At 35.8% G+C, this 20,093-nt stretch overlaps 1 protein-coding gene across 1 annotated transcript in view; it reads right to left on the reverse strand.

Moving 5' to 3' along the window:
* Positions 1-310: 310 nt before the first annotated feature.
* Positions 311-20,093, reverse strand: part of RPGR (retinitis pigmentosa GTPase regulator) — a 48,572-nt gene continuing 28,789 nt past the window's right edge. Inside the window, exons 14-18 of the mRNA XM_081277311.1 lie at positions 17,356-18,285; positions 7,716-7,895; positions 6,270-6,327; positions 4,421-4,512; positions 311-957 (exon numbers count right to left, since the gene is read on the reverse strand). Of these exons, the coding sequence (XP_081133437.1) occupies positions 751-957; positions 4,421-4,512; positions 6,270-6,327; positions 7,716-7,895; positions 17,356-18,285 (1,467 nt within the window). The 3' untranslated portion in view covers positions 311-750. The remainder of the gene's footprint in view (positions 958-4,420; positions 4,513-6,269; positions 6,328-7,715; positions 7,896-17,355; positions 18,286-20,093) is intronic.

The raw sequence follows: 20,093 nt of genomic DNA on the forward strand, positions 1-20,093 counted from the left end.
ACAATGGAAATGAGCAAGCCTGCCTATGTTTGGGTCTTTTAAGCTAACAGTCTGTGGCAGGGTCAAATGCTCCAGATCACACCACATAATCTATAATGTTTTAAAGGTGTTCAATCACCTCCCTAAAGAAAGGAATGAGAAGCAAAGAAATTTCAACACTTAGTAGTTTCTCCAGAAATATGTTAACACAGTTGCATTAATATTTTCTTTACTCAGGGGTAAAGATATTTTGTGTCTTTCAATATTTAAAATATTAGATGTTTTGCTTCCATTTGATCAATAGAGAGCTCCATACTCATCCATTTTCACAGCAGAACCGACCAAAGTTTATTAAAATAAATCATTACAATTTTGTTTCAGTTTTTAAAAAGTGCAAATACATTAAAACTGTTAGTGTCATAAGATTGCAAACATTGTCTTATGAAATTATAAAGATGTAAACCTGTTTAGTAAAAATTATGAAATATCAATTCAGTTTTCACATATAAAAATATATTGTTTTATGAAACACTGAACAGTTAAGGCCACAACACTTTTTAAGAAGAGTTTGAGATGTACATATTTTGAAACTGCTGTTAAAAATTAGCATAAATAAATATCAAAACTGGTCGTACTATTTAAACAGATCCAAACATATTAACTTATATTTTTAAAAGTCTTTTATCAGAAAATTTCCTTCAGAAGTCATACCATTTTTTTCAAGTATAAATTATGAATGTGCTCAGTGATCATGAAAACATAAATGTATATTTATAGTATTGTACAGGATTTTGACTTTGCCTCCATAGTTGGTGGTGAAGTATCCTGAAGGTTTTGTCCCATGTGGTTCTGGTTTGCATCTTTCTTATTGCTTTGTAAAGCTATTTGATCTCCTATTGGTTTTATCTCTGGGAGTGGCTCGCTATTATTCTGCGTAATTTTCTGACCTGTCAATGACATCCGCTTAAAGAGGAAAATCTGAAAAAGACACACAAACAAGATATTTCATTTCAGTAAATCAACTGTTCACTTAGTATTGAGGGGTATCATTTTTGAGTGTGTGTGTGTGGGGGGGGGGTACTGACTGGGATTGAACCACTGAGCTACATCCCCCAGGCCTTGGTTTTTTTTTTCTGGTTTTATTTTCAGACATGGTCTCACTAAATTTCCCAGGCTGGTCTTGAACTTGTGATCAGCTTCTCAAGTAGCTGAAATTACAGGCAGAGCCATGGCACCTGGCTAGGGATATAATTTTTAACAAGTACAAACATGATTTTCTCACACCTTTATGGAGCTGTACATGTATAATGGTATGTTCTTAGCATCCATCTGTCTTTTCTCTTTTACTAAATCGTGGTCCTGATTCCACTCTAAAGCAAGACCTTTCAGGATTTAACATCTAACAACATTAGCATCTTGGTAATATATTATCATTTTTATTCAAAGGACACATTTAATTTTTCATTTTGTTGCATTATAAGAGGAAAAAAAGAGGAAAACAAGGATATCATTTATTATAATATTTAAACTTAACCAGGATGGGTTGTTTTGGGGGCATTTCTGCCACTGCCAGTGTATCACAGTTACATTGAATTTCTATTGTAATGTGCTGGTGAAGGAAGATATATTTCCCTATTCCTGTGGATCAGATCTTTTGGCAAAATGTTAGTGCTGCCAAATAATAGCAGTCTGCACCCTGTGGGACTGAGTAGGCAGTAGGAATATAGAGATGCTGCTTAGTCGAGGCCAGGGCTGTAGATATGCAGAATACTGATAAAATTCAGTAACCTAGGGATTCTTGGTATGCAGAAAAGAAAATATTAATAAAAGAGACTGAAGAGGAGCAAAATATGAGAGGCAAGCTCAGGGAGAGGAGCCAACATTGAGGATGGAGGTTTGTAGGAGCAAAACTGGGAAAATGAGGCAGCTTGGAAGTCAGGGGAAGAAAATACAAGAAGGGAGTGGCCAACAGGCCTACATACAGGAGAGATCAAGCAAGATGATGACATAATTCATCTAACTTAGGCCCTTTGAAGATTTAGCCAGAGAGAAAGATAATAGCATTATTTAAAGAGTTACAATACAAATAATGGTTCTGACAATATGCCAAAACCCGAAAAAGGGGAAATAAACACTAGATGAAAACTTGTCTCTTTCAGAAGCCAAAATGGTGAGAATAATAGTAGCTAAACCTTTATCTTTAAAAATAGGAGAACTAACGTGAAAACTTGTAACCCCAAAAGTTTAGGGTCTATGAATGAAAATGGAAGCATTTGGAGGCATTTCTGTTTTTGCTACATTGGAAGAATACACATCTTGAAAAATTCTGCCACCACTAAATACCAAGAAATGCTAAGTATAAAAAGTAGAGTTTTATAATGTGTGAGTAATCTCTGAAAAAAATTAAAGGAAATCCCCTGTGGATGAAAAATAAGGAAGGAGCTTCAAAAAGCCTCAGAGATGAGTATTGACATAGTTTGATCTCATAACAGACTCTTGCTCAGGTTTTAATCTCACAAAATGTGGGAAATTGGAGCTGAGACCCCTAAATAATGCGGGTATCCTCTAAGGACTATGTCTTTAACATAAGGCCACAAACATTGGGGGATAACAAAATGTCTCTCTTGGCCTGGCATTTGAGTGAAGAAGAAAAATGTTTGGTTGAGGTGAGTTTGAGGTTCATATTACCAGTGTGAGTGAGTGACCCTTAACCCTTAGGTGCTTCAGAACAGACTAATAAACATTCTCTATGGATAGACTCACTTTAATCTGACTTTTATAGGATTTCCACAAAACCTGATTAAACATGAACTTATAATCCAAATTCCAAAACACATATGGAAATAAGTCATTGCTAGCAAGTCAGCCAAAGCAACACACAAATTTCAATCTTAAGGATGAATGACATTGGAATTAAGAAACACTACGCTTAAATTATTTAAAGCACAAAACAAGATGTTAATTTTTAAGATAAGATTGGTAAGAGAAACTATGGAATCAATAAGAACCCTGAAATTACCCAGAATATCACTTAGATATAGAAAATATGGAACTGACATTGAAAGATATGGACAAGGGCTAAGAATGTAGCTCAGTGGTTGAATGCATGTCTAGTATGAGGGAAGCCCTGGGTTCAATTCCCCAGTACCCCCCCCAAAACAAAACAAAAAAACCCTAAACAAAACATAAAAGACATGAATAACAGAATGAAAAGTTTTATATCAGAGTTTGAAGAGGAAGAGAGGAAAGAATCAAATATATAATGGATGAGAATTTTAAAAACTATGAAAGATGTTATAAATTCTCAGAGTTAAGAGTAATAAAAAATTTCAAGAAAGTTAAAATAAAAAAAAAATTTCACCTAGGTAACTCATTGTGAACTGAAATATATCAAAGAATCTAAGAAAGCAGCCAGGGAGGGGCTGGGGTTGTGGCTCAGAGGTAGAGCACCTGCCTTACAGGTGCAAGGGCCTGGGTTCGATCCTCAGCACCACATAAAAATAAATAAATTAAAAATAAAGGTATTGTGTCCAACTACAACTAAAAAGTGATTTTTTTAAACAAAAGCAGCCAATGAAATGACAGACTACATACAAAGTTATCAGCAATTACATTAAAGCAATATTCTTAACAATGGAAGCAAACACTAAGGAAAAATAACTGCCAACTAGTCATTCTATCATTCAAGAACTATGGTAAAATAAAGATGTTTTCAAATGAACAGAAACTCAAAGTATGAACTACCAAGAGACACCTATGACAACAACTTCCAAAGGATTTCTTCAGGAAGAATAATAAGGATGCCAGAAAGGACATTGGAGATGTAAAAAGAAATGGTGAGTAAAGCCAAGTAGTAGAGAAGACAAATAATAACTTGATTTGTGAAATGAAAAAAATTAAAACAGGGTATGATATGACAGCTTGTAAAATGGGAAGGAAGAGGTGATAGGAAAGAAAACTATTCTAAGATCCTATCTTTCAGGAAAAAGATAGGAACTCCGATTAGTTTTAGATTTTAGGTAGGCATGTCAAAAATTTCAAAGACAAAATCCAGCTGTAAAGGTCATTTACAAGGTATCTAAAACACAAGTAAAAGGTGGAAAGAAGATCTATCAAGCAAATGCTAACTAAAGGAAAGAGATTTTATTAATATGTAAAACATCAATCTGAAATTCTTCACATATTTTTGGGACATAAAAACTTATATTAAAATAGTTAAGGGGCTGGGATTGTGGCTCAGTGGTAGAGCACTTGCCTAGCATGTGTGAGGCCCTGGGTTCGATCCTCAGCACCACATAAAAATAAATAAATAAATAAAGATATATTGTGTCCAACTACAGTTTTAAAAAAAGTTAAATGTTGTGGATCACCATATGAAAAGCAAAAGGGGCAATTTGATACTTGGTTCTTAACACTACAATGGAGAATTCATTTCACTCACCTTTTTGGTTTTTTTAATATCCTTATTTGGTGTTGATTCACTAACTTCCGAAGCTTCTGAAGAACTGCTCTTTGCACGATCATACACGCATCCTACAATTGAATACAGTTAAAAATATTGTTCCAACTGATGAGGAAAAGAAAAAAGCTGTTTACTTCAGCAAACTCTATTGACTTTGACTTATAGGGTAATATAAAAAAAAAGCTCACCACTGGACAATGTCTATATAGTTGTAGTTCCTATAAAGGTGAGTTAAGATTAAATGCCCAGAATGACCTGACCAGTATTGAAATGTTTCAGTGATCTGTATCTAAATATAGTCACAAAGGTAATAGAAAAAGTTAGAGAAGACTTTTGTAAAAACACAAATCACTTTTTAAAACTTAGCCTAGTTATATTTAGATTCTTTGTACTCAAATGGACTTGTTATTTTAGGGTGTTTCAAATTTTCAAATTAATCCACATATTATGTGGTTGAATAACAATCTTTAAAGTACACTTATAAAGCATGCTAATATTTTAACATTATAGACTTCTTACAGCTTATATTTAATTTCTTTTTTGGGAGGATAACAGGGATTGAACTCAGGGGCACACTGAGCCACATCCCCAGCCCTATTTTTTTTTTTTTAATTTAAAGACTTTAGCGCCTCACTTTTGCTGAGACTGACGTTGAACTAGTGATCCTCCTGCCTCAGCTTCCTGAACCAGTAGGATTACAGGCATGCACCACTGCACCTGGCTTAATTACTTTTTGACACTATTGGCTATATGCTAAAAATATTTAAGAGGTGATAAATACTTTAACATTTTGCTTAAAATATTCTAAAACTTACTACTCTTTTTGTAGAAGTTAGAAGGACAAAAGGATTAAAAAAAACCCTATTCCTTCCCTTGCTTAAGTTTAGATCAGATAGGCAGTATTATGGACAGTTTTTTTTTTTTTAACTGATTGACTAATTGTGATACTGGGGATGGCACCCAGGGCCTTGAGCATACTACGCAAGCACTCTACCACTGACCCACATCCCCAGCCCATGCACAGTTATTTTTAATGAGAACATGATAAAAATCACACCCTGGTGTAGGGGTATTAAAACTTAATGTAGAGACCATGAAGCAAAATCACAGATGATTTGGGTCTAGAAAATGGAGGTCTTGAGGGCAGTGACAATCTGCTCTATTCTGTGGCACTTGTTCTCTAATGCCAATAGACTGGCTTGGGAAAGGACTTCTTTTCAATGCTCATGTAAGGTTGGAGACTCAGGTCTGGACCCCGGGCGGAATAACTGGATGGCCACAGGGACTCTTGGCCAACATAACATGGGTAAAGAGATCCACAGTGCTCACCATAGATATAAACTGGGATTTGGGGCAAAATCTCAACTTAATAATACTGATTGAGTTGGAATAAAATAGGGAATAAAAAAAGCTGTCCTAAATCCCTGAACACTGACACATGAATATGCACGAGTACAGTGAATATCTGTATATGAAAGAGCTGTGGTAGTTATGAGATCAGATAAGGGTGTGTTACATATTTCATAACTTGCTATGAGGGTCCTCTGACATAGAAATATAAAAAGTAGGGGCTGGGGTTGTGGCTCAGCAGTAGAGCGCTCATCTAGCACGTGTGAGGTACTGAGTTTGATCCTCATAAAAATTAGTAAAATAAAGGCATGTGTCCAACTACAACTGAAAAAAAAAAATTAAAAAAAGTAATGTATGTATTATAGTTACCCAATCATGGTGCACGTGCAAGCACACACACACATACATGTTCATATGTATGTATGTTATGTATCTAGATTTAAAAAAAATATGCTTTTGAAGTGAAGTATGCTCATACCTTTTGGATTTTCATTGTATTCACGAATGGCCCGTTCCTCTAGGTTGACTTTTTTCTCCTATAAATAACAAAGAAACAATATGACAAAAAACATTTATGTGGTGGTAGAAAACTTAGTCTTAGTTTTAAAGCAGGGTTCCAGAGCAAGCCTTTATAATGACTTAAATGTATGACAACCACTTAACTTTACTGGGCTCTTATAAAATGGGGCATTTTAGATGTTGATTAACTGCTAATATCCTCCTAGCTCATAACTGTATGATATACATATATATGGATATATATTTATATATATCATACTTATACCTACATATACTATATATTATATAATTATATAACATATATATTATATACATTACATACATATAATATATATGCTATACAATTAAAGAATTCTCAAAGAAGATTCAGGAATACCAATTGGTATATGACTTGTCTTAATATTTTAAAATGTCAAATTGGTGTTTATAGAACAGTGATATTTTGTTAAGTTAAAAGTACATGCATATAAAACAACGCATGTTTCACAACTACACATTCAAATAAAGGACAGATATGATTCAGTAGTTGTCTACGTTAGGGAAAAGGGAGACAGGCAGAGGCCTAAAAGGGAATGAATTTAAATACGAGAGAAGACCTTGGGTACAGAGCAAGGATGAGAGTGTTTCAGCTATAGGCAAGACTAACTCATGTTCTTCATGAGAGTCCCAAAAGCGCAAATGAATTAATACAATGTCATTTAGTTTTGGGTTTCAGAATTCTGTGCCTCTGAAATGAATCCACAGTACTGTTAGCAAAACAAATGATTTCAAACCTACCAACTGTCTCCTAGCAAGGTCATTCTCAGACAAAACCACCAAATGCAGATTATATTTTTGGAATTTCTAGTTCCACTTTCAGGATAGTCTTTGTTTACTCAGTGATTCTTCCTCTTATTTGTCCTACATATACTTTTGTCTAGAGTGCATCTAAGGAAGAACTGATCGCAACCTCAGATACTGCTGTGACCAACTTTCTTTGCCTATATACATATACGTGTGTGTGTGTGTGTGTGTGTGTGTGTGTGTGTGTATATATATATATATATATATATATATATATATATATATCTCCCATTTCTGCCACCAGCACGAGGCTCCTAACTTTGCATTTCAGACTGGGTGCCCAACTTTTTGGTTCACTTCCCAACAATGTACTATTGTGGCCCATACAAGTTTATTTCCACTCATGTAGGGAACAGAATGCTACCAAGTAGTGTAGCAAATATGCTCTAGATGTTTGCTTGACTCATAAACTAGCCAAAGCCTTTTCCTGGCACATAAATGAAGTTATTCACAGAACTATTTCTGTTCCCAAAGGAAACTGTAATCTTCCCTCTGCAGGGACCAGAGGACCCCCATGCTTCTCTTTGGCATGATCTCAGGACTTAAGCATCCATCATCATACCTCTGTATCAACTGCAGCTGGGCTGTCATGGATACTGTTCAACTTCTCTGTTTCACCATGGTCATCTGCAGAAATACTCTCATCACTTCCTACAGATTTCTTTTCTTCTGTCAGATATTTGTCATTAATATCCTTATTAATGTCTTCTGATTCTGTTTCAGTTTCTGAAGATTCCTCATTCTGTGACAAAATTGATCATCAGAGAAGAGTAAGAATTTCTTTTTTAAAAATTAGAGATTTGATACAGCTGTCATAAATAATTCATACCACCTAAAAGAACATGTAGCAAATAAAATCACATACAGAAGCTGAAAGAATAAAATACTGTATAATCCATGATGAATATCAAGTTACTGTATTTTATGCATGCTTCTCTATTTCAATTACTAAATTCCCAAAATTCTATTAGTACCTATGGCAAGGTTAAAATGGGAAAAAATGAAATTCATTTTCTTAACTGTCTCCAGAGTGCTTTTAAACTTGAGAAGTTAAAAAGCTTTTTATTTACGATAGCAGCATAACATTATTATGTTCATTTTCTAAGACATAGGGATTTAGAATTCCTGCAGTGGTCCAATTCACTGATATTCCATAAGAGAGGCAAGTATAACTATTTACATTTCAGGCAAAAAGATAAAAAAAAACATAGTTTAAATGCTTTGCTCTTGGTTATTAAAAACAAAGGGAAAACCAACTGGAGATAGAATTTGGTTTATCTGGCTACTATTCACCCAATCCAAATTATAAAACACCCAGTGTAAGGATCAAACAGATGGTTAATAAATCATATAATGATATTAAGAAAAGACATAAAATATTAATTTTAGTCTTTGTTCTATACTGAAAAACATATTTGCAGTCAGGTTAGGTAGGGTTAACCATGGGTAGATACCACTTACCAAAGACTTCTAAAACTTTTTTTCTGCATGTTTTCCCTCTAAGTGTATTATATGGTATATTATGCCTAGCCAGATACACATTGTGGGTAGTTAACATTATCAGGGACAACTTCACTTTGAAAGGGAATAAGAAGCAAGGCTACTAGATCAAAGGGTAATGGGTGATAAATAGATATATTCATAAATATATATAAATGAAAGGCTAACTAGAAATAACAGTGCTCCCGAGAAATAGAACTCCAGACTATGCCCCCCATGCCTCCACCCCCATCTCACAGAGGGAGGGTCAGTGAGCAGTGTTCCCAGAATAATCCTCACCTGGAGAGTCCGGATAATCTAGCACCTGGGTCAACTCCAATCAGGCTTGTTAACTAAGGCATTAATGTCATTATAGGATAAGAGCATGCTATTATAAAAAGGGATTTGGAGTTTTACCTTATTTAAAAATAAGCAAAACACAGCATCTGTTATAATGAATTACAATCTTACTCATTAACTAAGAAAATCTATAATAAAAAAAAACTTTTGGAACTGCATCATTTTCTAAAATTTGAGAAAGCTATTAGAAAATGACATTGTTCACTAAAAATTACATCAATTGTAAGACTTTGAGCTTACTAAGCACATTTAAATTATTCTATACACATCTGGACAACTAGTTTAAATCACAGAAAACACTTTACCTTCAAACTGAAACAATTTAGGAGAGATTGGCAGAATACTGTCATTTTATAAAAATAAAGGGTGAAGTTTAAGCACATTCTTGGCACTAAAACCATATGAGGCATGTAAGGTAGTCTGAAATGGTCAAGTATGTGTCTTATGTTAGGACATCAATAAAGAAGCAAGTGGGCCTTGACCTCTTAGTTCAGACACAGCACAATGAGCTGAAGTCTTTGGTGTGGTTCCAGGTAACATTTAAAAAAAATATTTCTGATGGAGATTATCAAGAAAGCCAACATTCCTTGTAAGTTTCAGTTTGTATAAGAATATAATTACAGGGCTCGGGGTGTAGCTCAGTGGTAGAGTGCTTGCCTAGCATATGTGAGGACCTGGGTTCAATTACCTGTATTTTTAAATACCAGGACATTAAAAAATCTACATTGCATATTTTAAGAACTAGAGATTGGTGTCAGAAATCAGCATAGTGGTTACCCTGGGCGGGGGGAAATGGTAAAAGACTGGAAGGGAGCTTCTGGGGAGTCGATAGTATGCTTTTTCTTGATTTGGATGCTGATTAGTTTGTAACGTGTGTTCAGTTTGTGAAAAATGCATTGAACTATGTATGTATGGGATATGCATTTTGTGCATAGTATAGTTTTATACAGTTAAAAGAACCCTAAATTCCACAAAATTATAAAGCATAAAATTCTGTGCTATAATTCTGTATTTGTGATATGCTTCCATGTCACTTAGTGAACTTTTTCCAAATAGGTTATTATAGCCCTAAACATTTGCATCTTAAGTTATATCTGTCAGGAAAATGTCTTTATTTTTAAACTTTAAGTTCAGGGTTTTTTTAAGGGTTTTATTTTTTTCTTTGTGCATTTGGGTGTGTGTCTGTATGGCACTGGGGACTGAACCAGGGCCTTGTGCATGCTAGGCACATGCTCTACCACTGAGTTACACCCCCAGCCTTCATGTTTTAACTACACTAGAAATTAACAAGGTAGTGGTGAGGAGTGGGAAGGACATTAAATACAAAGGTTTAAGCACTGTTTTCTAAGCCTTGTTCTATCACTCACGGCCTCAGCATGACACCTAATCAATGTACTTTACAGGCTATCTGTAAAATGGGAAAATAACATTAGCAACACCTTATTCGGAGTGTTTGCGAAAGATTAAAAAGACTACTTACACAAAAATAACATGAGTAAATAGTGTATATATTGTACATAAATATTAGTTATTTTATACAGGGCCTCCATAAAGAATATGTCTAGTGTACTGAGGACTGGCAAAAAATAAGAAAGTTGGACATTTTTTGCCCTTATGTCCTAGATCTTGTCATTAGAAAATAGTTTATTTAAAGTACCCTTGTATTTATTCTACCCTCATCCGTACATCCTTTTCTTCTGAGCCAGGAGTCCTGCAGCTAAGCATGTGAGAAGGCAGCTGCATACCTGTTAGAAGAATCCATGGGACCTTAGCAAATTGGGGGTGCATCAGCCTTGACTCTACTTCAGGCTAGGGTTGCCCCAGAGAATGATGCTCCTAGGCACTCAGGCTTTCCAAGCGAAGTCCAACTAATATTTTAATAATGTAAAATCTCCCATATTTCAACATTGGCAACCAATCCAAATTTCTAAAAAATCACTGTGTACATAGGGCAGATCACACTCATGGGCTACCAGTTGTGACTTCCAAATTCTTGTCTTGATACCATTTTAAAATCTCTTAAGTCTTCCTTCTTTCTAGGCACTAATCTCTTATTCCATTCTTAATTCTGTATTTTAATTGCTGAATGTATTGTAATTTAACTCTGAAAGATACAGACCTTCCTGCTGATAGGCATTTTCAGATTTATTCTTTATTTCCCTCTCTTTTTCTTTAGACAATTTATTTCCTTTTTGTGTCTTAGACAAATATATGATGCATGATCATACTTTCTGTGCTAATTACTTTATATAATTTGACAATAATGTTGGTACACAGGAAAATCTGTTGTGTGACAGCACTAACACCTACATTTTAGGTTAACCACTCGAGTGTGCTCAGCCTTTCACTGCACTTCAAACATGGAGGGGCATTACTGACCCACGTAATGGTGTATAAAAGTAGTTTCACTCCACCTCTTGCTAAAGGGTTATCAATATTATAATCTAATTTATTCCCAAAGATCTATTCCCATAAGTCATTTTTGGTTGGTATATTGTATTTAAACAAAAGCCAAGTTCATAGGACTAAACTCATGCACATCAGTCAGTGACTTGAAAATTCTTGACTGTACCTTTGTGTGTGACTTGGTGTGATCAGAAATGATAATTACAGTGATACAGAATACTATTGCTGAGCGCCCATAACAAAATTCATGTACTAAGTACTCTGATCAAAGGACCCCTCCTTTATTAAAAGAGGAAATAAGACTCAGAAAGGTAAACAAAACAATAACTAGAAACCTTTTCCAGGGACGCAGGGCTTATCAGTGGAAGGCTGAGATTTGAATTCAGGTCTGGACTCTAGAACCCATATTATTTCCCAACTCTGCCCAAATAATTTGAAGATCATATGGGCTGCCCTCACAACTATTTTTCCCCTCCAACACTGATATTTAAAGTATCACAGACTCTTCTTGTGGTTCATAAGATCCTGCCAATAACATTCTTATGTACCACTGTACATATTAATAAACAAAAATTTAGAATATTTTCCTCAAAGTGTCCAAGTCTTCAGAATATATATTTCCCTTTCTAAACTGAGAAATATGCCAGGAGCACTCTATGCCTGATATTTATTTTTCTAAGTTTAGAACTGATTCCATTCCATGCAAATGTCCCCTGTCTTCATCCTCCCTATCTTATTCCAGGCCCTCTTCATTCTTTGTCTGGTTACAACAACTGCCTCTTAACTGGGGCTCCCAACTCACCCTTTTCTCTTCAAATCCATCTTCCATATTGCTACTAGAATGATCACACAAAAAAACCTTTAACATCTTGGTTAACAAACACATCAGGGCCTTTGCCTCTCTATTTCTAAGACCAAAGTATACCCTAGGCTGTCATTACTTTAAACATTCTCATGACTCCCATCAGCCTGGAAAGTCCTCATATCTCCTTGACCCGTTTACCTGATTGTTTTATTTGACATGACTCAGTTCAAGTTTTCCCACTTGTTCCTAGGAAGCTCTTTCCTAACCATTGTCTAGCAGCTGAACTTCCATGCCAAACAAACACTAATTTCCCATTCAGACTACAGAGTTCCTTGAGATCAGGAGCCACATCTTACTCCCTGCATACCCAAAACATGAAAACCTTTTCTTCTTACTCATTAATTTAATGGAAGAAAAAAATCATAGAGTTGTTTTGGGGGTCATATTTTTGTCTGGGCAGTCCTGGCAAAGAACACAGGGGTACCAGGAAACAAATAGCACAGTAAGAAACAGTTAAGGCAGAGCTGCCTTGATGTTCCCTGATGTCCTTTGGAGAAATATATACCTAAAGTCCATGACAGCTAAGAGGGCCACAAGAGGTGGATTGTAAACTGTTCTCACTTTTTGAGATTGACCTGACTTGGGGAAGCTTCTGTTGCTTTTTGGTGTTTGGTACATAAGTATTTGTTGAATGAATAATAGGTACCAAATATTAAGCCATGATTCAGGTACTGGAACTGAATTTGCACAATGAAAAGAATAAAGGAAGGAACTACAGCACCTTCTTCTGGGTGCACATTTTATTTTTTTTTAAATATACATGAAGAGCAGTTTATCTCTATCATGAATTAACAAAAGACATTTCAGTTGTACTCACCTCAAGTGCTGCTGTTCAGCAGCAGCAGGTGCTTCTGCCAGTACTCCTCAGCAGCTTACCTTAAAAAGTCTTTTTCTGCCAAAGTCCTTATTAGGAAATAGTAACTCAATGGATTCTACATATATAACTTATACTTACTTCCCTCAGTAATGACCAGTGATAAGCTATAGTAAAAGCTCAAGAAACCAGCAGATAGGAATGATAAAGAAGCAACCAGTGATTTTAATCTAGGTAACCCAAGTGTTAATTCATGAGGGGCAATGTGGTCTCATTCTTAACTTCCTTTCCTTTCTCTCCTTATCTTTATATAATATTTACAAATATGCAATTTATATATATATATATATATAATATTTATAAATAATCAAATCCCTTCTATTCATAAAGGTCTCGGTTCTTTTACCCACACCATCCCACCACTAACTAGCAACAAACTCCCTTCCATAAACTTCAGAGGGCAGGAGGCCTGCCACATACATGATTAAATAAATGTTCATTGAGCAGTGGGCACTGAAAGTTTGCATGCTTAGTTTAGTCTGTTAGTATGCTTGAAGGTGGGATGATTTTGGTGATTGAGACTTTTTTTTCTGAGAAAAAGAGATACCAGCAATTCTGGTTCTGACAAAGCTGTAGTTGGTAAGGAACACTTAGCATTCCTATAGAATTACTTAACTTGCCCATTCTAATTTCATACTTTTCCAGGTAAAGAAATCAAAGCCTGCAAAGGTTAAAAAAAAAAAACTGGCTCAAATTCATATAGCTTTAAAGTACAAATTTAGAAGCAGGGCCTTGGCCTCAAAATGACTAGTATACTGATTTTGACCAGAACATTATCCCTATAGAAACTACTGCTTCTAAGTTTTTGGCCATGGAAATGGAAAGAAATGTTGTCTAAAAGTGGATATCCAGACCAGCTGAAATACTAATACGTGCACACATTAGAACATGATTTCAGTATTGCTGGCCGGTTATCTCTTAATTGGAAGATGAATGCCGCTACCTTTAAGTTTAGTAACTTGAGTTTAGAGTTTCTCATCTCCCTTGAGTTCCTTTATGGGCTTCCTTTTGAACTCTGTCTCTATCATCCATCTTACTTAATCACTTTAAGTCTACTTTTTCAATAACCATGTTTGGCACATAAATTTTATTACAGTATTATTAATCCCACTTCTCAAACACTTAATGAATGTGGTAGAATTTGGTTGAGGGCTGCAATGCCAAATCAATGTATTTGGTTAGATATGGGAAGCTACCAGAGATTCCAGCAGTTAAGAGACAATTTATAGCTGTTTCTAGAAAATTCTTCACTTGGATTCTAGTCTTTCTTCTCTTTTTCATTTTTACCTAAGAGAATCGAATGTGCAAAGTATTCATCTACACAAATTTCATAGGAAGTTTACAATCAAGTTTACTTCTTTGATTAAAATATAAGAAATCCCTCATGTCCAAAATATGGAAGTGACTGGGAAAGGAAATCAGTTGAAAAGGGAGCAATAAATACACAACAATCAAACTAACTGCATTTTATACACTGAAAATTTATGGGAAGACTAAAATTACTCTAGTGGAAATTAGTCTAAATCTACTTTAGCCTCTTTAAATTTCAGTATCTAGTACTAGACAGTTTCTTTTCACACACAATTACTGACTGTATACATTTAATCTTTATTTTACTGGAAACATCCTGATATGCAATAGACAAACTGAGAATTACAGGATAGTTAATGAAGAGTACATACAGGGCAGGTAACAGACACTGAGTTTGAAGGTTCTGACAGTACAGTTAGAGCTCAGAAATGATAGTTTAGAAATACAGAAGACAAGAGACATTAAAGCCAACAAAACTTGTTAAGAGTAGAAAACAAAAATTTATAAAAACTTAAGTTAACTTTAAAGTATATATTTTTCTTCCTTAAAAACTTATTATACAAATAACAAAAATGATAGAGCAAATCTGCTTGTCAGAATGGAAAGAATGTTAAGAATTAGAAAAGACCATAGTTTTATCATCTCATCCACTCTATTTCATGAATGAGGAAACGAGCTTACTGAATCACTTTGCCCATCTGATAAACACTTAAAAGTTATACATACTTTCAGATTACACATTTAAATAAATCTCCATTTCATTAGGTATACTAATGAAATGGAGAGCTCAATTAGGAGGTAAGCCCTGAACATAGCTGTCACTTTGTAGACACAGACTGAAAAAAAATGTGCTAACATATGTATAAGAACTCAGAAATTCTGATAGCCCTTAAGAATCTATACTATTTTTAAATGGACTGATTATTAATACAAACAAAATACTCTTGTAGTATATTTCTATTTCCAAAATGTGACTTAATGATGAAAATATAATGTCAATTATCTGTTATGGTCTTTTAATATTTTCTGGTTATAAATTTATAATTTGGGGCAAAACTACAATGAGATGCCAGTTTAGAAGAAACTAATTTTGCAGTGCTTCCTTCTGCCTTTGACCCCTTAACACAACCTGCATCAGTTGCTTCTTTACCACATGTAAAATAACCACAAAACAAAATCAGTTTAGTAAAATGAGTGCCAATCACATGCAAGGTGTTCAAATGATTTAGCTGGCCATAATCAGGTCAAATTTAAAGTCTATTACTTTAATTCCAAATAATGTGGTAATACATTATTCCAGAATTTTTTGGAACCTGGTGGCCCATTCTCTAAAAGTTGTTTTGACTGCACTGGCCTTTTGAACCTCTGCTCTTTCCCCTTTCCCTGTGAGTTAGTAACAGACTTTTTTTGATATGTTCTATGTCTGTCACATTTCATAGATCCTTTTATTTTGTTCTCTTTTTTGGACTCTTTTCTGTTACCCTGACTTTCCTTCTCTTTTTCACCCATTTCCTGGTATTTCCCCTCTTTTTCCTCATTGTCTACCTCTTCTTCCTCCTCCCCTTCCCTCTCCTTCCTTTTCCTATTCTCCCCTTCCTCTTCTCCCTCTCCTTCCCTTTCTTCTTCTTCTTCCCCCTTTCCTTCATTTTCCTCTTCTCCTTCCTCTTCTTCCTCCTCTCCTTCATTTTCCCCTTCTCCTTCTTCCTCTTCCACATCTCCTTCCTCACTTTCCCCCTCTCCTTCATCTTCTTCCCTCTCTCCTTCATCTTCTTCCTCTTCCCCCTCTCCTTCCTCTTCCTCCTCTCCTTCCTCTTCCTCCTCCTCTTCCCCTTCTCCTTCCCCGTCTTCCCCCTCTCCTTCCTCATCTTCCTCCTCTCCTTCCTCTTCCTCCTCTTCCCCCTCTCCTTCCTCATCTTCCTCCCCTCCTTCCTCTTCCTCCTCTTCCCCCTCTCCTTCCTCATCTTCCTCCTCTCCTTCCTCTTCCTCCTCTTCCCCCTCTCCTTCCTCTTCCTCCTCCTCTTCCCTCTCTCCTTCACTTTCCTCTTTTCCCTCTCCTTCCTCATCTTCCCCTTCTCTTTCCTCTTTACCTTGCTCCTCTTCTTCCCCATTTTCCCCTTTTCCTTCCTCTTCCCCTTGTTCCTCTTCCCCCTCTCCTTCTTCTTCTTCCCTATTTCCCTCACTTTCCCCTTCTCCTTCCTCTTCACCTTGTTCCTCTTCTCCCTCTCTTTCATTTTCCCCTTCCTCTTCTCCTTCTTTGCCCTCTCCTTCCTCTTCATCTTCTTCCTCTTTTCCCTTTCTTTCTTTCTCTACCCTCTCTCCTTCCTCTGTTTCCCCATCTCCTTCCTCTTTCTTCCCCTCCTCTTTCTCTTTTTCTCTATCTCTTTCCTCCCCTCCATTCTTTTCTCCATCTTCTTTCTCCTTTCCCCCTTTTCCTTCCTCTTCACTTTCTCCTTCCTCTTCTGCCCTTTCTTTACCCTCTCCCTTTTTCTTCTTCCCATCCTCTTCTTCCTCTCCTTGCCCCTCCTCCTGCTCTCCTTGCTCCTCCTCCCTTTCCTCCTGCTCTCCTTGCTCTTCCTCCCTTTCCTCCTGCTCTCCTTGCTCCTCCTCCCTTTCCTCCTCCTCTTCTTGCTCCTCTCCTTCTCCATCCTCCATCTCTTGGTTTCTTTCTTCCTGATGGCCTTTGTCCCCCTCCTTTTTCTTCTGTTTTACCTCATCTCTTTTCTCCCACTCCTCCTCCTCTTTTAGGTACTTGCCTTCCTTATCCAGACTCTCCATTTTTCCTCTTCCTCCATCTTTCTCCCCTTCCTCCTTCCTATGCCATTGTTCCACTTCTGAACTACCCTCCTCACAGATTTGGTTCCTTTCACCTTCAGTCCCATCCTCCGCCTCTCCCTTGCCTTCACTCACCTCTGCTCTGTCTGAAAGGTCATCTGACAGGGTTCCTGCTTCCTCCTCCTTTGTTTCTCCTTCTACCTCCACATTTTCCTTATGTGCCTCTACCACTTGCTCCTCTATTCCACTTCCTTCTGAATCCTCTGTTCCTTCCTGCTCCTCTGGTATCTCTGACAAGTGGTCACACTTAAAATCATACTTTCTCATGAATCTGGATACTCTGGGTTCAGTCTCAAGTCCTTGTTCGACATATTTTCTGCTGAACCACATGTGATGATCAGTTTCCAGTTCATCCTCTTTCTCTTCACTATCAAATTCTATTGACTCGGGCTGATCCAATATGTCGGCTGTACCCATCTGTCTCTGGCTTTCACATTCCATGTAACTGTCTGGCTCTTCTATCAATTCTCTTTCAGGGTCAAAGATCATATCTTGCTGCCTACTTTTCCTTTCCTGAGTAAAGCCTTTGTCGTCTTCATCCTCAAAATTCACATCTTTTTCTGGTAACTCATCAAAGAATGTATCATATGGTAAACATTCTATATTCTCTTTTCTTTCTTGTATATCTTTCAGACCTGCCGTTTCCAACAGCTCAGTTTTCTTCTCAGACACTATTTCTTCTCCATCACTTTCCTTTTCTGTGTCCTTAGTATCAAGTTCATCAACCTCACTTTTACTCTCATGTCTAAATATCTCTTTTTGCAAGCCCTCTTCATTGATGTTGGCCTCAGGGTCCTCCTGGTCTGAGTCATTATCTACTTCCTCAACTGTAAACGTTTCCATAGTCTCAGCTGCTTGCATCATGAAGATCCCTTCATCTACCTGTTCCTTATATGATTCCCCTTCTTTCATTTTTGATACCTCTTCATATTCATATTCATTACTATCATCATCATTTTCAGTACAAGCTGCATGCTGAATCAATTGGTCAACTGCTTCTTGTTTCTGTAAATTTTTTGAAGTAATCATCATACTACTATTAGTTGACAATGGCAACTTTTCTTCTATAAATTACTGCTACAATTTTACATTTTTAAAAGTAGAATACAAACGTCCAGATAGAATAAAAATATCAGATATTTTGCTGAGGTTTTATTTTCTTTAGGAAAATATAGCAGTATATCTAATTTTGACTTAGTAACATGTATCTGTGTTTGTTTAGCTTTCAGTTTTAATCATGTGCCTTTAATTCTGCCAATCACAATTCCAATATTTATTATCTACCCTTTTTCTCAATTGGAGTAAAGCCTTACATTATGACATTTCCAGATTGATTTTGCAAGATGCTATTTCAAAATTTACACCGCACTTGCATGAATCATTTCAGTATAATCTTTCCACCTTCTCTATCATTTTTAATTTCCAAATTTTGATTAGTCTTTGAGTTCATGAAATCCACAAAATTAATCAATATATGAAAATTTTTAAAATTGAAAAAAAATGAGTAGCTTATTTTTAGAAGAAAAAAAGGAAAACTGCACATGAATTTTTTTTAAATCTATAAGCTAATAACAATGTTTTTCTTTCCTAAACAAAATCTTTGTATGAATTTTCAAAAGTTTTACCCTATTATATTCTTTAAAATAATTTGCAAACATGAAAAATCACTAAAAAGAAAAAAATACTTAGGGCAAAATGTAAGATTTAGGTAAAAACTATGAAATCACACATTGAGATTTGAATGATATATCAAAAATATAAAAATAATTTCCTGCTGAACAAAATAAGGCAAAACCAAATTGTTGACCTAAATTCTACAAGTTAATGAATTCAAATATTTGATGAATTTGGATCTCTGGATGGTAAAAGCTCACAAAATCAAATTTTATAAATTGTGATGAGTGTTAAGGCATAGGAAGAGGTTCAACTTTTACCAAAGAAATAATTAAAACAGGACAAGTTACGAATTAACAAACTGATATAGAGAAATGGTATAACAAATATGTTTTACTCACTAAAGTAGGCCTGATAGAGCCTAAACTTAAAAGGACTATCTAAAGTATGAAATACATATCAGCTTAAAAGGAAGTACTTTTCTCTTCTATTATGTTCTAGGTCTGTCATTTCAAAAATGCTAAAACTTGAAAGTTCTTTCCAGAGCCCTAAGAGAAACAGGCCCAACAGTCAGAACTGATTTCTAAATGTATGTGCCTTTCTTTTCCCAGAACAGTAAGGTAGCCCAGAAGAGGCAGAGCCCAGAGTCTAAGAGCAGAGAAAGGAAAGAGGAAAGATGGAAGTATAGTCAGTAACTAAAGCAGTTAACGTTCATTGAGCTTCCACAACTGCGGTGGAAGCCATATTCAAAGGCATGCTGTTATTCACCATGACTCTCACTGATATACACAGGACTAATGAAGACTGGCTCTAAATTTTTATGATTTATCAAGATGCTCTTTCATTTCAGTGGCTTTGGTTTGAAGAATTTTTATCTTAATGTGGCAAAGACACTAGAAATAGAAAATTTTTTTACAGCCTCCTTCCTTTAATTTACATTTCTCTGCTTTATTTTCCTAATCTCCAAACTCCTCATCCTTTTATCCCACTAGTTCTTAAAGCCAGGGAAAGCAAAAAATCTAAGGGAAGGCCTTTATTTCTCCAGGGTTGTGGAAGACATAGACTACTCCTTCCTCTTGCTATTTTTTATTCATTAAAGGTCTCCTTTTCACCCATAAACAGTCTCAAGTTTCCAAATATTTATTTTAATAATGTTTTATGCTATCCATTCCTTGATAAATTAAAGACAAATCTAAAAA

Source organism: Spermophilus citellus (assembly GCF_964194105.1).
Source record: "Spermophilus citellus genome assembly, chromosome: X".
Classification (NCBI taxonomy): Eukaryota; Metazoa; Chordata; class Mammalia; order Rodentia; family Sciuridae; genus Spermophilus; species Spermophilus citellus.